Source organism: Ursus maritimus, unplaced genomic scaffold, assembly GCF_017311325.1.
Source record: "Ursus maritimus isolate PB19 unplaced genomic scaffold, ASM1731132v1 scaffold_3, whole genome shotgun sequence".
Classification (NCBI taxonomy): domain Eukaryota; kingdom Metazoa; phylum Chordata; class Mammalia; order Carnivora; family Ursidae; genus Ursus; species Ursus maritimus.
In genome coordinates this window covers 69,029,944-69,052,086 of record NW_024425563.1, presented here as the reverse complement: position 1 = coordinate 69,052,086, position 22,143 = coordinate 69,029,944, and the positions used below count along the sequence as shown (strand labels likewise).

Below are 22,143 nucleotides of genomic sequence, written 5' to 3'. Positions count from 1 at the left end.
TTTCACACGGAGCACAGATTTGTGCAAATAGATACAAAAGTGTCTCATATTTTCATGACACATTAACAATTAAAGAATTTTAAAAATTTTTCCTGCAAACTAAGCTTAGAATCCTGTTTGGGGGGCGCCTGGGTGGCTCAGTCGTTAAGCATCTGCCTTCGGCTCAGGGCGTGATCCTGGCATTCTGGGATCGAGCCCCATATCGGGCTCCTCCGCTGGGAGCCTGCTTCTTCCTCTCCCACTCCCCCTGCTTGTGTTCCCTCTCTAGCTGGCTGTCTCTCTCTGTCTGTTAAAATCTTTAAAAAAAAAAAAAGAATCCTGTTTGGAAAAAATATATCTTCATTATCATTAACAAATATTCATTGATCATCAATAAACTATTTAATCAGGGATATCTCATGGTGTTTTTCCTTACTGCAATTTTCTTGTGGCATTTTGCTATGTCTATGGCACCAGATTGCCTGCAGATGAAGACGTATTTCGCATTGCTTTCTTCAGAAAATAAAGACAGAGATTGAGAAAATTTCCCAGCTAGATAAAGTCTTTCTTATTCAGTCTAAATTCTGGTTTATATTCTAAAAACTTTAAGGCTTAGACATTATTGTGTTCAGTTTTCAGCTGATCATCCCCAACATCTATTGGCTACTTTCCATACGGAAGCACTTTAAGTACTTATACAGACACAACCATATTTAATTTTTAAAGCAACCCCATGAGGTAAATGTTATTATTCCATTATAAGATGAAAGAAGAGACATTTAGAAATTAATTTTCCCATGGCCCAAAGTTTTTACATAGCAGAGCTGGAACTCTAAAATATATGCTTTTGGTCATTCACACTACCTTCAAAAAAAATGTATGTGGTATAATTTTCTATATCAGAATATTTTCTTGTTGTGTAACTACAGTATTAGCTTTATAAGTTAAAATTGTCTAATTATATATTAATTCTGTACTCGATCAAGTAATCAATCGACAAATACTTGTTTGAGAGATACTATTAGACAATATATTTAATATAAGAGGAAAAAACGTGTAAGATACAGTTCCTACTCTCAAGGAATTAATACAATGGAAAAGGCTATGGATGGTTTGCTCAGTAATACCTAATCTCAAAGGTTCTGTTTTTTTTTTTTAAAAAGTACTATCTCTCATTATAGGGATTAATATGATATAATGATTACCCAGTAGTCATTATCAGTTATCACTAATTAAATCCTGATTTTTCAATATTATTTAAGTGTTCTTCAGAAGTCATTTAAACTTTTAGGTCTCACTTTTCTCACCTTTGCTACAAAAAGGCTGACTGGACGAATGGCTGCTAAAGTTCTTTCTCCCTTTGAAATACCTCTGAATGCTTGATGCCATGCTAAAGCTATTTTGGATACTGGCAAGCCAACCTTAAATTTGCAGATTCCCAGAATGGTTCTCTTTTATGTCAGCATTTTCTGACCAATCTACCATTGAGGAAACACATTTCCTAAGATAAAACAGAAACTGAAGATGCAAAACAATAAATTAAATTTAGCTAGGGAACATGAACTTTACACGTATTTACTTCCTAAAGATACAAACATCTGCAGGGAAGCTATAGATTTACATTAATATGTATACATGAGATGATCCTGATTTCAGAAGGCAAATAAAGACGTTAGTACCTTCAAATTTGAAGTAATCAGGAACAGGAGATGGGAGATTAAAGTGAAGAGAAATGAATGCCCTTTCCTGCACTTGCACTAGCTGTACTAGAACCCTGTCATATGGCTCTCTCATTTCAGGCTATGATACAATCTCTGGGGAAAACCACTCTTTCAGAACTGTGTACTAAGTGGAACCCTCTTATTCTGAATTCCACTAAACAGTAGGTTGTGTAATGGGAATGAAGAGTTATTTCACTCACTCAACCAAAATCAATAGAGATGTTATTGTGTGCGTAGTATTGTTCTAGGCATTGTGAGGGAATCCAAGTGTCACAGACACAATTCCTGTGGTTGTTCTCCCAGGCCCCGTGCAGCAGTAGGGTCCCTTCAAGTTGTCACCATTGACAGAACATTAAGACCACCAACTGGTAGGTACTGGTTATGGTTCACATAGTAGGAAACCAAGAGGAGGAATCAACTAAAGTTTGGAATAACAAGAGACCCGAGTCTGTGCACAAAAACTAAGGTCTGAGAGAGATTTTCTTCAAGCAGTGATAAACAAGAGAAGTGTGGTCATAAAAATACAGCCACTCAGTTTAAGTCTCTGCCTTCATTGGCTTTCAGGGTTTACAGAATGTGACTATAAAAACAAACTGCTTGATAATTTGACACACATAAAAATGAGTAATATTCTTTTCAGTGTGCTGACATTACTCAAAACTTTTTTGGGAACTCCTCAATTGGAATTGCCTTAGGACCCTGCAACATAATGGAGTATTCTCAAAAGTAGTAATTCTTTCATTTTGGAGAATGAGCTCAATTTGTAAAGGAAGCCCACAGTCACTTACTGCCAAATTTGGTGAATAAGGTTAATTATCTAATTTAATAATATTGTTCCAGTTTAAAATAAAACATGCTTCTAAAGAAACGAACCTCAGCTTATCTTCCCTATATGCATGCATATTTTGATTTCGCTACTTCCCCATTTGCTGGGTTTCATGAACTTTTCTCCTCTGTCTTAATTATGTGCTATATCTGGTTCTTCAGAGTTAGCTTCAAATCCATCAAACTTTCCCAGCCCCCATACAAGCATTTCTCCCAGTTCTTGGAGCCTAATACCTTGAAGCATTTAAGCTCCTTGCTTCTGATATGATTTCTTAAAATATAACATACTTTATCTGATTATATAAGAAATACATGTTTATTGCAGGAAACCTTGATATTCAGAGAATCACAAAGATGGAAAGAAAACTCATTTATAATTTTACCATTCGAAGAATGAATATCCATATTTCAATGTATGATCTTTCAATCTTTTATACTTCTCTCTCTCACACACACACACATCTCCTTCCTTCCTTCCCCCCTCCCTCCCTTTCCTTTCCTTTCCTTTCCTTCCTCTCTCTATACGCTGCTTACAGTGTTTTCTTCTTACTACACTATGATGTTATTTCCTTTTTAGCACTTCAGTCTGACCATCTCTTACTTTGAGGTGCAGCTGAATGCATTATTCATGAGAATGGACAATCCAATTGAAGACATTCGGAGTGATTCAACCAGTGTGGCCTCTGACATTGAAAATGAAAGCAGAAGGATAATTCTATTTTGACTTTGGATTATGGTTCAGTTTCTTGCCTGTGGCAGAGAACTCCCAATAGGAATAAACCTTTTGCCTCAGAAATGGCTGTTTACTAAGTGACTTGTAAAATTACATATCATCTGTTCTCTTTAACAATTTATGGCTGGGCGGGAACAGTACCGAAATTTCCATCATGATGCTGCTTGCCACCCTGCTTGGGAGCAGATGGTAAGTATTTACTGTGAATGACCTTTTTTTTTTTTTCTTTAATTTTTATCACTTAGAGTACTTCCCTGCAGCAGTGCCATATGTTGCACACAAAATGCAGTGGTTACTGGGTTATTATTTACCACAGAGCTGGAATGCATATACATTTCATGGACTAAAAGTAGGTATTTGTCTGAATTACTGAGTTGACGTTATATTCAAAACAAGTCCATTACTAGGTTATGACATCATAACCTCATACATACATGGCCAGTCTTGATAGATTCTGTTAAACTTTTTCTGCCAAAATAAAAAATAATTCCTGCTTTCATGAAGGAAGCTGTCACAGAAACAGTGCCTTAAGAACAGAGTCGTTGATTAATGCTGAAATTCTAAATTATGATGTGGACCTCCATGGGGGAATATTGGAATATGACACTTTTATTGAGAAACTTTGCTAAAGATCAGAAACAAAAATAAAAACAAAAAATTAAACGAAAGGCCAAAGGACTATAATTAAGAAGCTGTTATCTTATGATGGGAATTTAGCCTTGCACCATCAAGTAACACTGGAATCTGAAAGGGATATGAAGAAAGATCATCCGTTCCATTTTAGTCAGGTTCAAGAAATCTGTATTGAGTTCTTAATCAAGTATTGCCCTAGGGATACATAGATGAATAAGGAGAGCTCCTATTTGGGGTTGGAGACCAAAGCAGAAAGACTCCAGTGCAGGGAGTATCAGGAAAGAAGATGCTAAGAAGATACCAGCGAACCTCTCAGTCACACTGAAGAGCTGAAACAAGGTCGGGGCAGATGAGCCTTTCTGGAGAAGATGATACTATGAAGGAAGAAGAGGGTATAGTCAGGTGAAGAAGAGAAGTAGGAACATCAACCAAGGCATATATTCCCAGTTTGTATACAATGATAAAGATTGCAAAAATGTTGACGCCACATCAACAGAAAGGATAAATGACAAATCCTTACATTACATACTTTACTTAATTATTGTAACCCCAAATTAAACCAAACCAAACAAAACCAAAAACAAACAATAAAACAGGGCTAAAATAGCAATAGAAAGAAAAATGTAAAAATTAATGAGTTTGAAAAAAGTTAATGAGTCTGGGTTGTGTTTTTATATGTTATGTGATAAGTAATAATTGTTTAGCACAAACAAGACCAGGATGTTTGATTTTTGAATCAAACAAACTAGGAGGATGAGTGACTAAGTGAATGAATGAAGGTCAGTAAGATGAGATGTTGACTAAGTGAAGAGTTTTGCATTTGAATGTAAAAATAGTCAAGAAAGTAATTTAATAATAATATATTCACAATTACCACTTAATAATTGTTGTTAAACCATCTAGATAATTCATCTTTACAATGCGTAAGTAGAACATACATTTGTAAATTTTCCAAATGTTGTTCTTCCTACTATCTACTGTTAGTTAGTCTTTACTCATGACTGACGTTTCTCTGTGAGATTTCTGTAGGCTATGTCTAAAAGAATGTAAAGAAAAAAGTTCAGTCCACAATAGAAGACATATTCTGTGAAATCTGAATTTATTTGGATGGGGATATTTTCATTCTTTAAAATAACACAGGATAAGAAAGAAGATTTAGGAATTTAAAGCATAATATTTAATATTTATAGGTATGATTATGGTTTTTCCCTCATTTTTATTCTTTACACCCTGTGTATCACCATATTCTATGACAATAATTAGACTGGGGGATGAACTTGTTAAAAGAAAAATTGGGGGCGCCTGGGTGGCTCAGTCGGTTAAGTGTTTGACTCTTGATTTCAGGTCAGGTCTTATGATCTCAGGGTTGTAACAATAAGCCCTGCATCAGGCTCTGTGCTAGGCATGGAGCCTGCTTAAGATTTTCTCTCTCCCTCTCCCTCTGCCCTTCCCTGCCTCCTTCTTGTGTACACACACACTTTCTCGCTCCAAAAAAAAAAAAAAAAAAAAGAGGGCACCTGTGTGGCTCAGTTGGTTAAGCATCTGCCTTCAGCTCAGGTCATGATCTCTGAGTCCTGGGACTGAATCCCACATTGGGCTCCCTGCTCCTCGGGGAGTCTGCCCCTCTGCCCCTCCCCTGGCTCATGCCCTCTCTCTCACTCTTTCTCTCTCTCAAATAAATAAAATCTTTTAAAAAAAAGTCTTAGTCTCACTTTGTCAGATTAAAATAAACTATATAGCCAAATAAAAGTGTATTTAAAGATGCAAATGATAACTTTCATGTACCTGTAATTGTTTACATGCAATTTCCCCCAGGAATTTTTCATTTAAATCTATGGCTAGAGTTTAAAGATAGGCAAATAGATGGAGAGACAGAAAGATGTAAAAAAAAAAAAAATTGATGTAAAGAAAATATTTTCATGTAAACAAAATAATGTTAACTACTGGTAACGTTTGGAAAAGAAAATGTTCTTCTCAAGGTATTCTTTCAGTTTTCGCTTTGGAGGCATCTTGTAAATGATCCAGGCTCTCCATAACTTCTTGCTGCCATGTTCCTGATTATGTCAGCATAGTTTTGGCTCACAGGGAAAAAAAAAAAAAAAAAAAACCCAAGAAAGAAAAAAGGGGGGGGGAGAAGAGCTAAGATCATTGAGTTCTTCCTATGTGCTACTCACTGACCTCTTTATTCATAAAAATCTCACCTAATTCTCCCCATCCATCTTGAGACAGGTATTAGACTTATACCAAGGTCAGTGGAGATAAAGGGAATGAAGAGACTGATGCACAAAAAAGGGGGTCACTTGCACATACTGCTAATGGCAGAACCAAGGCTTTAGCCCAGGCAGTCTCGATTTTTAGCTCAGGATCATAACCACTGTGCTCTCCACTGCACTCCCCAAATGACATGATATTAACTAGAATTTAATGTGGTTGAAACAAAAGATCAGCAGTTAACAAGGAATGCTCCAGCACAAGCTCACTGCCTGCTGTCTCTCACCACACTGAATGACGGGTTCCTTGGGATTAATATTCAGTAGATGATATCTGGCTGCTTTAATATCTTGTTTTGCATTTGTACCTTCTATGTGAATGTAAACCATTTAGACCAAGTAATAAAGAATAACATAAAGATGTATCTACATAGCCCTAGATTTGATTCTCTTTGCCTGCTCACATTTTTTTTTTCACTGTGTTTAAATAACTTCAATACTTAGGTCTTGTGCTATTTGCAGTTGAATGGAAGTGTTAATTCATGTCAGAATAAACTTATTCAGTCAAGAAGATAACTGCATTTATAAATAGACCGCACCAAATCTGAATTTTTCACTCCAATACATTAGTCATACAGATAGGCACAGTTTATACTTCCTTTTTGAATCTATTTCTCAGTCAAAGCATTAAGGCAGACAGAATATTTTCACAATGTCATCTGAATATAAAATTATATAGAACTGTAAAAATATAGCTAAAAGTTCTGCTATAAAAATAATGCCATTGTTAAACATAATGTAATTAATGACTGTAACAAAATCTCAAGCAAGTTGCTTGCAGTGTGTGGTGTTCTGGTATTTCTTGGTGAAAAATTGTAATTTCCTCCTTGTTCAGCATTTTTAATATAATTTCTTCTGTTTCCACATGGAGGGAATGGTTCATCTTTGAGACAATGAATTCTGGACTAGGTTGGACTAGGAGTTAATCCTCTTTGGTTCTCTTACACCAAAAATGGATTATATAGTATATGAAGTTTTTTCTATTTCTATGTGGATAATACTTTTCAGGAAAAAGGTATTTTCAAATTGCTCTTAAATATGTTTAATCACTGTATATAGTTCAAAATTGGTGACTTTTCCTTTCTGTATTATTGGTTAATAAAATATATCCTACTTCCCTTTTTTCGTTTTCTATATATACCGTTTCTATAATTGTATGATGTTTGTGATCTATCTTGAAAATGTGCTCTCTTGACAAACATTTTTTTATTTAGCCTAGAATATGTGTGTCTAAGTTTTAGCTTATAAACCATTTTCTAGTCTTTTTTTTATTTGAACCTTCGTTTAAAAAATAATTCTTCCTCATTGTTTACCATATAAGGCCTGGTGTTCAAAGCTCTCCAGGATTTAACTCAAACATATCTATCTGACCATCTAGTCTACCATGCCCCTGTCTGTATCCTTTACTCTAACTAAACTGGACCATTTCCCTAACCTTTGACCTCTGCTTTGGGTTTGGGTTCCTGCTGTCCCCATTGCCTAAAATGGTTTTTCCAGACATTGTTACTTGCCCCAGTCATGCCCATTGTTCAAGATTCATCTCAAATGCTACTTTCTACAATAACCATTCTCTCTAGCCAGAAGTACTGTTTTCCTTCTCTGAATCTCCAAAACCTCATAATATTATAGTGATAATAATGGCTAAGAGTTGTAGAGTACTTATTATGGGTCAGTCACTGTTCTAAGCAATTTACATGTAGTAACAGATTTAATCCTCACAGTAACTCTGTGAAATACGTATTACTTGGTATTATAATGGTGTATATGGATGAAGAAGTTGAGGCACAGAGAGGTAAGGTAGATCCAGGATTTGGACCCAGGCCTCTGGCTCCAGAGTTCTTATTCCTAGCCATTACAATCGTTTGTAGACTTCACTATGGTATTTATGACATTCTATTTCATACATTTTATTGTGCACATTTTCTCACTTCTGCTTAACTATAGGACAGCTTCCAGTTTCAAGATTCGATGATTCGATTTTTCTTGGCTTAATTTTGCTGGTTCAAGCAAACCTCCCCGGATACCTGAATCACACTATTTCACTCCTCTCCCTGTAGTTGCTTTTCCTGCCCCAATCCTGGAGCTCAGTTTTACTGTTGAGCTTTATCTAGTTGGAAAAACCTACATTTTGTACATATAATGGTGCTTTTTTCCAAAAAGTTAATAACATACTTTCTCAAGAGAACTCCATCAATTTTCTATTGAAGAAAATAGAATCAATAATATAAAACAGAATGCTTGCTTTGTGTCAGTCATTGGCTATTTTTCAGACACCTTATCGAGCCACAGCAATGTGGTGAGGTATTTTTAACTATCTCCATTTTATAGATGAGGCTCAGAAAGGTCGAGGAGTTTCTTAACATCTTATGGGTAATGATAGAACCCATCTCCTACTTAGGTCTGTCTACCCCCTAAGCACCTAAACACTAGGCTTTGGGACCTTTCCTAGTATTATTATATAGATCATATTTGACAAGTAAGTAGATACAGTTAATTCTGCCCAATGGTTCATCTAGCTGAAACCTCTACCCTCATGCCACAGGGTTGAGAAGTTTTCCTTTGCCGCACTCTTGTTGTTACACTGCTATTGTGGCTATGCTCTAAGCTACATAGTGACTGATGAGAAGACTTCCCAATGTGATAGGTCATTGTTTTCAACTAGGGGAGATTTTGCACTACCAATAACAGGGGACATACGGCAATATCCAGAGACATTTTTAGTTGTCACGATTGAAGGTGGGGAGGTCAGAGATGTCATTAAACATCCTATAATACATAAGACAGCCCCCACAACAAAGATTCATCTAGCCCAAAATGGGACTAGTATGGACCTTGAGAAACCCTGTGTGAAGCTGAAATTAGACTGCAAAATTAAACATATTAGAGGTGGTACTAAGGAGTAGAGAGGACTGAGAAAAATAGTATGATAAAGAAAGAAGGATCTTGCTTGGGCTGGGATGAAAATATGACACAAACTGAAGAGTTTGATGAATTTAACTCTGTATATGAGATTAAATGATAATAACAGCAAAAACAACGGAAAAAAATAATAATTACCCATCCTCTGGGAACCTTAATACCTTACTGCAGAATAATTAAATTTTCTCTAAAAATGGAGCTGAGAAAATAGGCAGAGAGAACAGCTATGCCCTGGGATGTAGTACCCATGTATAATCTGGGAACATTCTTTCTCCCTGTGGTCAGCTATAGAGCACCCCCCTCTCCCAGTTTATGATCACCAATTCTTCATCCTTAGAGTAAATAAATTAGTGCCTTCTGCATTGGTTCTCTGTTCTTAAAATTGAGGTTCCTACTTTTCACTGGATATAAGGTCACACAGCAGACCAAATCAGAAAATGTATCCTAAAAGGCTCACAGCCAGTATCTCAACTTGATTTTCAAGAAATAGGGTCAAGAAACCAGCTATATTTCATGACAAAGACTGTGTATAGGAAGTATGATTACAACTAGTACTCTATTAAAATGATGTAAAAAACAAATGATAGTTTGTGTTGATATTCTCTGGGACTACCCTTGTGTAAACTTCCCAGAAGAAAAGTCGTGAATATATACTTTTTAAAAACTTACAATATATGGTAGGCATAATGATGTCACTTTCCATCTCACTGATAGGATTTTTCACCAGGCAACTGTAATTCCCAATATCTTCTTTGGTCACTGGAGCAATATGAAGGGTATTGTTTTGCAGAGAAAAGGAGGTGGTGGAGCTGGTGTGGACAGGCCTTTCATTTTTTAGCCACTGGTAAACCAGCCGGGTGCCCCCTTCCACGAGGCATGTCAGGGTCATGTTCCCCACATACTCCACAGCTCCAGAGGAAGGCTGAGTCTGTACCACTGGTTTTGTGACAGGATCTGCAATATCAAAAGAGATAGAAATGGTTTTTGCCACCATGGAATTATAATACAAGTCTGTGTGGTCTTTCAAATATCAAATCCTGGGGAAATGATCCTAAAATTTTACATTTTTGTAGATGTAGACAGTTCAGAAAATAAAGAAGAGAATAAAAAACAATTAATGTAAAATGATAAAAATATAAAAATATCATTTATAGTAGGGATAACCAAATTCTAGAATGTACTCATTAAGGATCTTCTAATGAAAACCTTTACTTTATAGATAATGCAGTTAGGGTAGAGAACACTGACTTCCTTATTTCCTGTTCAGGGTGCTTTTTCCCACACCATAAAGGTATACTTTCATGGGCAAAGTGTACATGGCATTCCCCTCTCTTGATCTGTTCTAGCGTCCCAAGAATAGCTGCTTGGGGTAGATGAACCTAAATTTTTATCCACCATCTGTAAAATATAAGGCTCATATATATTACACTTGTGGAATATGGACAGAAAGTTTTAGACCAGTTACTTTCCTTTTTATGTAAGTGAACTAATTATATGTTTTAATTGCTGTGCAATTGCAACATTATGTTAGCCACTTTACAAACCAAAGCCTACATTTCAACACTGATTCAATTTGAAAACAGGATAAAATGTGTTATTGTGATTACATCCCATTAGAGATACAAAAGACAAACCCAATAGTAATACCTGTTGGAACTTCAAGCAACAGGAAAATAGTTTTATCTCTTGAATCTGGTACACGGTGCTATTTGTCAAATGAACAAATCTCCAAGAATGAGTAAATATTTCCTCCCTGAGTTTTAACGGTAAAATTATTGGGTAAGGGTTGGAATTATACAAGTATCCACAAATATTTTCAGCAAACTTCATTAATCTTTGAGGTTCTTGGTTCTATTTGATAAAAGACAGTGACTTGACCAGAGTTACACAGCAGTCAGTGACAAAATGAAGAGGGCTTTATATCTGGCAATATTTCTTTCCTGCATTTTGCAGAGATATATGTTAAATAATCTCCTTCTATGCATCATCACAGGACACAGAGAGAGTGAGATGATAGCTAAGTGAGAAATGATTAGCTCCGATATTTAGGTTTCAATTTCCTACCAAGCTTTAAATTGGGGTTGATGCATCTCTGAAGGTATATTCCTCTTGACTCGTGCACTCATTTTCCTACACGGAAAAACGTGCATTGGGGAATAAACAGACCCAATCCTTTAGCCCAGAGAATATAGGAGAAAATGAAAAATAAGAAGAAAGGAAACTGAAATAATTTGCAGGGGACTTAAGGAGTTCTGAAGTCTCCAGTTTTTCTTAAGATGGGTACAACCAACTTGTTCGTTCAATTTAATCTTTTAGAGTCCCTGGCAAGAACAAAGGATGTGAAATAGCTTTTGTTTACATTATTATGACTTAAAAAGAAAAATGAGTTGTGTACATTTATTACACAGGAAAAGCTTGTGTTTCAAATATCTCTCTGTGTGGAAACAGATGTGGTATGGCATAAGTCAAATAAGTAATGTCAAAGGTCTTCTACTGGAAGAACCAATCAGAATAGGCTGTGATTATATACCTGCCTTAAACAGTGTGACTCACATATGGAAGTTTCCTAGGAAGATATTTTACATAGGCCCTAAACCCCTATTAGGACTTTTTACTTGCATTTCACCAAACAGATCCAATTTTACTAGATATTAACATGTAATGAATGTTCCATTAAGTTTTGGGGAGAGACAGGATGCTACCCAGGAGAATTTCATGAACATTTTCCCCTTTTCTCTTTTCATAGTCGCTCTATAGGCATCTGCTTCCACATCCTATGCCTTTGCTCCCCTCAGTCTTTCTGGTCTTCACTCATTTACTCCACACACACAGTTACTGAGTGCCTACTAAAGGCCAGCATCAGCTTTTAGGGGCTGAGGACAAAGCAGCAAGCAATATAAAGTCCCTGCTCCCATGGATTCATATTCTAGGTGGGGGAGAAAAAAAAATCAAATAAAAATATATAATACATCCAGGTGGAAATAAATGCTGTGAAAAGAATAAAACAGAACTCAAGATAGATAGTAACTCTCTCTCTCTGTTTGGGGGAAGGAGGTTATCCTTTATAAGGTGGTCAGGAAAACCTTTACAGATAAAGTGACATTTTGGCTGAGACCTAAAAGAAATAGGGGAGGGAGCCATGCTGTTCACTCGGAGAAAAGCAGTCTAGGTAGACTGACTAGCAAGTACAAAGGCCATGAGGTATAAGTGTGTTTGGCCTGTTCTAGGAAAAACTAGGAGGCCAGTGTGGTTAGAACAGAGTGAATGAGGGGTAAGGGAGGTAGGAAATGGGGTCAGAGATGTGCTGGGTATGCTGGGAGGGATCATGTGGGGCTTTGTAGGACATTGTTAGTACTCTGGCTCTTGTTCTAAGTGAGACAGAAAGCCATGGGAAGGTTTAAAGCTATAGGAGGTGGGAGTAGAAGCAGGAGCTGGGTAGTAGGCTATTAGGGATAGTCCAGGCCAGAGCTGGTGGTAGGGCTGAGAGAGGAGGTAGAGGGGGTGGTAAGAAGTGACGGAACTCTGTAAAGGTAAAGCTGACAGTGATAACTTGTGGACTGGATGTGGGCTGTGAGAGAAAGAGGGGGTCAATGGTGATGGCAAAGTTTTGGCCTGAGTAACTGATGGAATGGAGTTGGTATTTACTAAAATGGAGGAAATTTTAAGTAATAACCTGTTAAATAATCAGGTTTAAGGGGAAAAATCAGAAGTTGGGATTTGGACAAAGAATATTTAAGGTATGCTACTTATATACCTCAGTAAGGAAAATAAAGGTCTGAAATTTAGCTGCCTCCATAATCCCTCAGAGGACATTTCCAGCACCTTCTATTGTTCCTTAAGTACAGTCCTTGAACAAATCTCATCCTCCCCCAAACGGTGTATCAAAATAAAAGGTATTCATCTGACAGAACAGGGCTCTTCCCAGGGTGTATTCTGATACTGAGAAAATAAAATTTCCTCCATCTTATTGTATCAGCAGCTTTACCCTTGATAGTTTCCAGGCAAACAAATAATAAGTTCTGCTTACTACTTGATTACCTTTCATTGGGCACTATGCATATACTTTACATGCATGTCTTATTTAATATTCAGAAAGCCTCCTGATATATATAATGTAATGTGTGCCATGAAACACCGAGGCTTTGAGGGTTTATTAGTCTGCCCAAAGTTGCAGAGCCAGGACCTAAAGCCCAGGTAGTCTAATCTCCTGAGCTGTTACTAACTGCCATGCACCCCAGTGGCCTAGGTCACTTATAGTAGACTCACCATCAACGGTCACTTGTATCTTCTGACTAGCTGATAGTGTTCCATTTCCCTGAATGTTGACTTTCACGATGTAATTTCCTTCATCAGTGAACTGCAATGGATTGATGAGCAGAGATGCATTGGGCGGCATCATGGTGAACTTGTGTTGGTATTCCAAGTCAGGAACCACAGACTTGTTCACGGAGCCCAGTAAGTATTTGGGCATCGTGTGGGGTCTCTCAAACAGCCATATGATCTGGATGTCCGATGCTGGAGTGTGGAATCCATAGTGCACGGGGAGGTAGAGGGCCTGACCCCTGATGCCATGAACGGTGTGTGAGGGCACTGTCACTTTCAGTCCCGAGCAGGCACCTGCTATGAACGAAAGGAAAGTTGTAATGATCCCGAGCCACATTTCACAATCTAAGGAGCAATACAGAGAGAACCTGATCGGGTGATAATGCTTACAAAGGAGAGAGGCTTCTAGGTACTGATTATTCTAGTACCTGGAGAGGTAAATATTTGTCTCTGAAACCTTCTGCATTTTAAAAACTCCACCCAAAGACTATGTTGATTGATTGGCTTCTTTAAAGGCAAGATGAAAAGGAAAAGCAGAAGTTATTATCTATGGCTGTTAAAGATAATGGGAAAAAGAGAACTAGGAAAGATTATTAGTTCTAAAGTCCAATGAAACCTCTAAAAATTATGAAATTGTGTTTGAATCATATCATATCCCAATTAAACTTTTTAAAGAAAAGTTTGAGAAACATTGAGGGGCTACTTCCTCCTTAGAATCTCCCTCCAAAGTCTTCTGCAATGGCTTACTAGTCCATTATTGGAAGTTTTCCCCTTTAGCCAAAGGCTTGTCACACGGAACTATCCCAAGAAGAATGGCATTAAACCATTATCATTCATGATCAGTCATTCCTGCCCAGAAGCAGGAATCTGGTTGGTGTGTTTGAGGAACAGCAAGAGGGAGCAGACTAGAGGAGGAGGGGAGTGTGGTAAGACAGGTTAGCAAGGTGGCTGGGGCCAGATCAAGCAATGTCTTAGGGTCATGGCAAACTCTTTGGCAATTTTACCCTGAGTGAGATGGGGATGAAACTAGAGTTTTGTAAGCAGAGACAGGTATGATCTTTCTTCTTTTTTTAAGGTATACTCTAGCAACTGTGAGAATAGACTGAGATAGAGGCAAGAGCAGGAGCAGGGAGACCACTGAGGAGGTGACTGCAATAAAGTAGGCAAGAGATGTTTGTATGACAGACCAGTGTGGTAGTAAAAGATATTGTGAGAAAGGCTGGTGGTGCTAATAGGATTTGCTCACACATTGGGGTGAAATACAAGAAAGAAAGAAGAGTCAAGAATGATTCTAAGGTTGTTGACCTGATCAAATGAAAGAATGGATGTCATTTATTAATGGGCAACTAATAAATTAACCATGGGGAAGACTGGGGAGAATAGATTTTTGTGGGGCAGATTAGGAGTCAGTTTTGGGGAATAGGATAGGCTGGTGATGGGTAGTAAGGAGAGCACGTATTGCATGGTGCACTGGGTGTTATACGCAACTAATGAATCATCAAACTTTACATCAAAAACCAGGGATGTACTGTATGGTGACTAACATAATATAATAAAAAATATTATTATAAAAAAAGATATATATACTATATACCTCTTTCGTATATTTATAATAAAATATATAAAAATGTGAAAAAAAAGGAGTCAGTTTTGGACATGTTCATTTGAGATGCCCACTTGACATCGAAGGGGCAATACTGAAAGGATACACTGGGCATGAAAGCCTGATTAATGTGGGTTTAAGACAGAATAAGAGCCTGGAAGGCCTTGGGGCATGGAGTTCTGACTAATGCATGGCCCTGGCTCACAGCCTCCTTCCTGCCTGCCTGTGTTGTTTGGACCCATGCACTCACTGCTATGTCTGCAGGTTTCTTCCTATTTTTTGGCACCTGGAGATTTCCACACCTTTACCTTGAGCCATGATATATATTTTAAATTTTTATTTAGTACTTCTATGAATTTGCAATTAAGAAGAGACTCCTCCTTAGTTCAAATTACCATGTTGCTTGAATTCTAATTAAAAGCTTCGACATCATTTTAAAAGGGAGCAGTATACTACCAACAGCCTATGAACATTTGAAATAGGGAGAGAATGGGGGGATTTGAATGTGAAGTATTTTAAACATTGAGGGGAAAAAAGAAAGAATGGTAACTGTAGACAGAGAGTATAGACAATGCTGCTGGGGAGTTCTGCTGTGAAGGGGAGCAGAAAATGTTCTTTCTTCTCTGTTTCTTTGGATGGATGCTGAACATTATGTTTGTAGCTACTGAAATGATCCACTAGAAAGAGAAATATTGATGAAGCCGAATACAGATGAGTGAAGGTGGAATAAAATCCTCGGTAAGAAAAGATAGAAATTTGGGAGATATCTTACAAAGAGAGATATCTTACAATTTCAATTTTCTCATATAAAAATGGTTATTGTCTTTAATTGCTTTTCCTTTTCATCCCTGCTAGAAAGAGGCTCTTCAAGGTTTATCTAAGTGATGTTATAAAAGGCCATCAATATTAGGAAAGGGGAGGTATAAAGGTCTGTTTGTGTGATGATTTCTTTGGGGAAACTGAAAGATGTAGTCTGCTACTATGAGGAATCAAATTCTACCAACAGCAAATATCTCTTTTACTTCCCAGGTTGGAGGTGAGAGTAAAGATCATTTTGGTCCTCAGTTAGCTGTTGGTAGAGAGTGAGACCCGGGTCTGGCAGACAAGTTAGAAAAGAACTCAGGAGAAAGCACAAAGATGAAGATCACATGACGTTAGAGGGAGAAGGATCTCCCAGATGTTCACCTGAAACTGACTGTTCAGACTGAGTATTTAGGTGACTCTACGGGCAAAATAAATATGTGCCTCATAGTATCCTTGGACTCTGCGTGTATTTGTAATGGACTTTGTAATCTTTTTTTTTTTCTGAAAATGGGCTGTACCTGCACATTCATTTTAGTGATTTGGTTCATAACAAAGGAATTACAAAGGTATGAGGATTTGCTTCTGTTTTCTTTTCCGGCAAGTGCAAGAATGTTAAATTTGTAGTTGTTCCTAGTTTGAATCATTAGAAAAAGAAGGAACTGGTGCTGGGAATTCTAAAGAGGAGATAAAGTGGACTGCAGAAAAGGAGTAGTGGTTTCTGCAAGGAAATCATAAGACAGAGAAAAAACAAGAGAAGGTAAATTGAGGACTTAAACCGACTAATGTCTGTGATATGTGAAACAGGGGCCAACAGAAGACAGTAAAGTCCTTCAAGTCACAGACTGAGAAAGACATTGGGCATTTGGATGGGGGACCAGTAAAGGAAAAGAATCCTCTTAGCATATGCTTAGCATGCAAAAAACAACACGCATTACAAGCTTTTCATTGAAATTGGGGATAGGAAGCTCCTGACAAATTCCCGGTAGGCAATAAATAAAAACTTATTTTTTAATACCCATTATTACTAACTTAAGATACATCAAACGTAATTTTCACTGTATTTATGAAGTGTGTTGTTGTCTCCTTTTATACTTCAGTGAATATGAAAGTATTTATGAGGTTTCATGGTTCACTCTTGATCTTGGACTTCCTTGTCCTATTCTCACCATTTAGTCATAAATTCATCACTTATAAATTACCTTGAAATAAGAGATTTTAGGAACGTAATCTCTAAATTTGCAGAGAGATTTCTGTATTTGACACTTTAATAAAGTTAAAAATTGACTGAAATGCAAGGTCTTAGTAAAGAACACACCCTTGGGATAAAATGGTGATTGGCCAGTTACGTGGCCTTAGAAAAGTCATTCTAATTCTCTGGACCTCAGTTTTCTCATCTGTGAAAGGAAGGTAATATTAGATGAGGTCTAAGTCTCTCCCTACTTTTTATGTTTGTTCTTGACATCCTGAGGTGCTTTTCTCAGAAGGGTAGCAGCTACCTTACTTTTGAAGGTGAAGGCCCATATTTAATTGAAAGGGCCCACAGAATTTTGAAGTATTGAGTCTCAGGTTTTAGTCCGCTTAAGTCACAATCCCTGGATGTCCTCTACTAAGGCAGTTAGTCTGTGTTTTTTACCAAGGAACCATGGGGGATATTGGGATCCACATCACTGCCTTGAGAATGCTCTGGAAAAAGCTGCATGGCTGCTGACTTAAAAGTCGGTAGTTGCCTTTGACAGTGAGCTATAGATATAGATGGCCTGAATGCAATTCTGGCCAATCTGTTCTTGTTTGGGGAAGTCCGAAGTCCTTGTTTAGGTTTTTTTTTTTTTTTTCCCTTTTGTTTTGTTTTTTGGAAAAGGGGAAGAACTGTTTTTCATCTACTTTTTTTTCTTTGGTAGTTGTAGTTTAAAGATTAACTAAGATTTTAATAGTCAGAAAATGGTTGGGAAACACTTTATTACTATGGAGTGCTAGTATGACTAGAATAGAAATGTTGGTGGCTTTTGGATCTTGAATCAGAATATTGAATCTTAAGTATGAAAAGACTGATTGGAAAGTCTATGATTGAAGTTATGGGAAGTAAATTTTATTTAATGCAAGGTTAAATACAATACAAATATTGCAGCCCAGAAATAATGAACTACTTTAGAAGAAAATAACATTTTACATGGTACTGACAATAATTGTTTAAGTGGCGTGAACTAGTTCTTTGGGTTATTTTAGAAATTGTGTTATGTAATAATGCTTTAAATAATACATTGCTATCAATATCTCTGAATGTATTCAATGTTTATAATATCAAATCATATGAAATCATATCATTTAATTTTTTTCAAATATATGTTCTTTTTCAAATATACATATGATAGTGAGAGATAGCACAGCTATTAGAATAGCTTTTTCCTTAGATTGCCTATACCCTTTTATCAGATAAATTACAGATAACAAGTTATAAGAATATCAGCAAAGAATGTAATTTTCTTTATACAGTATCTTATCCCAGCTACTAAAATTTTTTCATTCTGCAGAAAAGAATCTATTGATGTGATGTAATCCTTACTTGTAGTGAACTTTGGTGAATAAACAGATGATTAGATACCTCCTCTACATCTTAAAAACACACTCTTCCGCCACTGCTGTATTTTGCACTACAGATGTGATGAATCTATGCTGTCCTAGAGTAGTGTATTAACTTTAAAAAAATTAGCTTCATTTTGAGAATTTTTCAAGCTCTCTTTTCTAGTTGTATGAGAAAACCTAAAGAACTAAAACTATTGATTTTAAGAAGTCAACCTCTGTATGAACAAATAAACCTTAAGAAAATAAATTTTAAAAACTGATGAAATTTAATTTCCTTTTGATATTTCAAATAATTGGGCTTAAATAAAAATTCAATTTTATTATTAGATTCACCAATACCTATTTTTTTAATATAAAAAGGAAAAACTCTCAGACTTTTTGCATATAAGGTAATCACATTAACTTGGAGAAATATTAATAATCTAATATACAACATTATGGCAATAATCTCCCTTTTAGAGACTCCCTTAAACTGTATAACAATAGCACTATAAAGGAATGTCCAGTGTTTAGAAACACTTGAAGTCATACTGTAAAATTTATCTGTATTCCAGAAACAAAAGACTCCCTAGACCAGTTTCACTGTATTGAATATAAACATCAGACTTCACAAAGTGACCTCTAGCTGCACTTCAAAATAGTTGGCATTTACTTCCCCTTTATCATGTATGATATTAGCAAGCATAACACAACTACTGTTGACTGAAAATAAACTCCTGCATCTTTAGAGAAAATAGAAATTATGAAGTTGTACTTTGAATAGACTTCACAAACTACATTTTGGGCTTCAAAATTTTTAAGATTTTTTTTTTCAAAAAGAAAAACAATCAGATATCCAATATTCTAAAAACAAAAAAATTTCCACATTACATATGGTCTTTACAACACACAATCAATGGAGAAAAGTGAATTTGCGTAAGAAAGATTAAGGGATAACCATCTTAACTACTTAGGAACATGCTATCTATTTCTATGTATTAGTAATTTTAATTTTATTTTAGTCAAAGTCCTCAAATAAATTGTTTTTAAGTTCTTAAAGCCAGCTTCAAATATATTACTTACAAAATGACAGCATGCCTATTGTTATAAAATTAAAAATAAGTGGGGGCACTGACACACAGGATACTTTCAGACCCCAGAAAACCGCACAAAGATAAAAAGTCAGTTATGGTAATTGTTGATTTTTTTCTAAAAATTTCAAAAACTAAAAACCTATATAGGTTTGAATTTGACAACATAATACTGGAATAATCACCAACTATGGGAAACTCAAGCACTTTTTAGAAAAAATTACAAACTGAACATTTCAAATACATGGAATATATACAACATTATGTATAAATTTGAATAATAATCACATTTACAGTGAAAACTATAACAAAAGATACCAGTGAAAGCAAGGCTCTAAATTACTGCAAAAGGCTAAGACTTAAATTGCTTATATAGCTAATCTGTTCTTAAAATTTAAAGAATAGCCTTTTTTGAGACCCTGTCTGTTGACTATAGATAAAGCAAGAAACAAACTTGACTTTTAAAACTGATAAATAGGAAGGATGAAAAAATGAACACCTGGTGAAAAAAAAGATGACATAAAAACATTGGGAATGTTGGAGAAAGACTCTTAAACTCTAAGAACGAAGAGGAGAAAATAGTAAAGTCAAGGGAAAAAAAATGTAATTGGGTTAACCATTGGGCAAAGAGAAAGGCTAAAGGTATTTTGGAGAAGTAATACATTTTAACACATTTCTTCCTACTGTGTATACGATATTTTTTGTAACTTTGGAACTTCGCCTTTTTCCACATTTCATGATAGGTAATTTAAAATGAAGCAGAGCTGACAGTTTACTACAATATCTTTAATTAAAACCATTTTCATAAATTGTTATGAGTTTCATTAAATTCATGGCCTATGTGAATATTTGCCAAAATAAAATGTGTTAAAGACTATTAAATCTGTATGTAAACTCTGTAAAAAAAAAAAAAGAAATTCATCAGGTTTTTAGAAGGTCTTAACTTTCTTAATGAGTGCTATTGACAATAATTGCTGTTCTAAGAAAACCACAATCATCTGTTTATTGAACCTCATTTCTCCTAAATGTTCCTGCTTCTTTGCTGGAACAAAGTGTGTTATTGTTTAAAAGGTTCTGAGCCATTCTTCAATTATCTGAGTGAATCTACAGCTTAAAGCAAATATTTAACTCATGCCCACAATTAAAAACAAAACAAAACAAAACAAACAACAGCTGAAACATAATTCATGCAGTGCCTTACCTAAAAGAAGGAGGTATATTTTGCACTGAAAGCCCCCAGTTGTGCTGCTGAAGGACTCCATGAAAGCATCCTGTACCATGCATACAGTGCCCTGTTCCCGGTGGCAACTTGGTTCATGGACCAGCAGCTGCTGGTTTATTTGCTAGGGAAATTAGCAGTGAGGTAACAGACCCTATCCTGTCTCTTGCTTCTGTGATTTGAATACAGAATGAATGTGTATACAAAGGACACAGGGAGTGGGAACACCTGTTATATACTCTGCAAGAATACAGGCTTATGACTTTAGAATAGCTCCTTAGCAATTATCAGACTATCGGTAATTGTCAGTGTATCTCATGAATCATTCTTGGTTATTAAGAATCACATGAAGGAAAACATCCTTTTGGGTGACTTTACTGAAAAATAGTATGCTTTCATAATGAGAGCATATTGTGAAATTTCCCAAAAAAGTTAAGTTGGTTTCCTATCATGCAAAATTATGCCATTATTTTGAAATTAAAATTATTTTTCTATGAAAACTGAAGTATTTCATATATCTGCTAAAGTTACAAATCATCATGAAGTCACTAAGTAACATGTAAAAGTTATACCAAAGAATCAGAGCACCTGAGTACCTTTAAAAATGTATTTTCCTATGTATTATTTTCTATTATAAACATCTGGCATGGTTTTGTTGAATCTATGGATTCATGTTATTTTTAAGAGCAAACCGCAGGTGTGTTTCCAAGCGACAGTGAATCATGGACCATGCATAATTATAATGAAAACAGATAATATCCAAAGCCACATTTTCACAGCCGAAGCATAGAGGAAGTAAACCAATGGCCCAGAGAAGCTCTTGTCTCTACTGTGGTGTCTAGGCTACAGCTTTTCAGCCTGACCACTTCATTACCATGGGAGCGGGCAGTCGTAGCACTTCCACTTAATTTACTAAGTTATAAGTTAACTCCCATTTAATTTCATTTATTACAAGAAGGCTCTAGTCTAAGGCTGTCAATATATAAGTTAACTCCCATTTAATTTCATTTATTACAAGAAGGCTCTAGTCTAAAGCTGTCACTATATAAAGTATGCCACTATGTAAAGTATATAAAAAACATATATAACATGAAGCATATAACATAAGGTATGTAATAAAATCGGCATCAAATCCAGCAAAATTCCTTGCCTAAATCATTTTTAACACTAAAGGCTCACTGAAGGAGTTCAATGATAATAGGAAAAAAGACTATTCCTCAAGTGTAAAGTAAAAAAAAAAAAAAAGATAGTTATTTTAGCATCCAAATTTGGAAACAGTTTTTGCAGTATGGCTCCCAACTCTTCCAGTAGTGCTTCTATAGGCCAAGAGAGTGCTTTTGGAAAACCTGAGGCCTCTTCAAAGGTCACTTTATAATCTCTCCATGATTCAGAAAAACAGCAAGAGCTTCTCCCCAGGTGATTACTATACCACAACTTTCTCCGTGCAATCTCTAAATCTTGGAC

General features: G+C 36.1%; 1 protein-coding gene across 9 annotated transcripts in view; it reads right to left on the bottom strand.

Annotated features, from left to right (window-relative positions):
* Positions 1-22,143, bottom strand: part of HEPACAM2 (HEPACAM family member 2) — a 55,212-nt gene that overhangs the window by 28,384 nt on the left and 4,685 nt on the right. For 4 of the 9 annotated variants that reach the window (XM_040644266.1, XM_008686238.1, XM_040644271.1 and 1 more), the window contains exons 1-2: positions 13,347-13,740; positions 9,750-10,034 (exon numbers count right to left, since the gene is read on the bottom strand). In XM_040644266.1, coding sequence (XP_040500200.1) covers positions 9,750-10,034; positions 13,347-13,740 — 679 coding nt within the window. Of the gene's footprint in view, positions 1-9,749; positions 10,035-13,346; positions 13,741-20,661; positions 20,778-22,143 lie in introns of those variants that run through there. The other 5 variants (XM_040644267.1, XM_040644270.1, XM_040644269.1 and 2 more) reach the window with 3 other exon arrangements.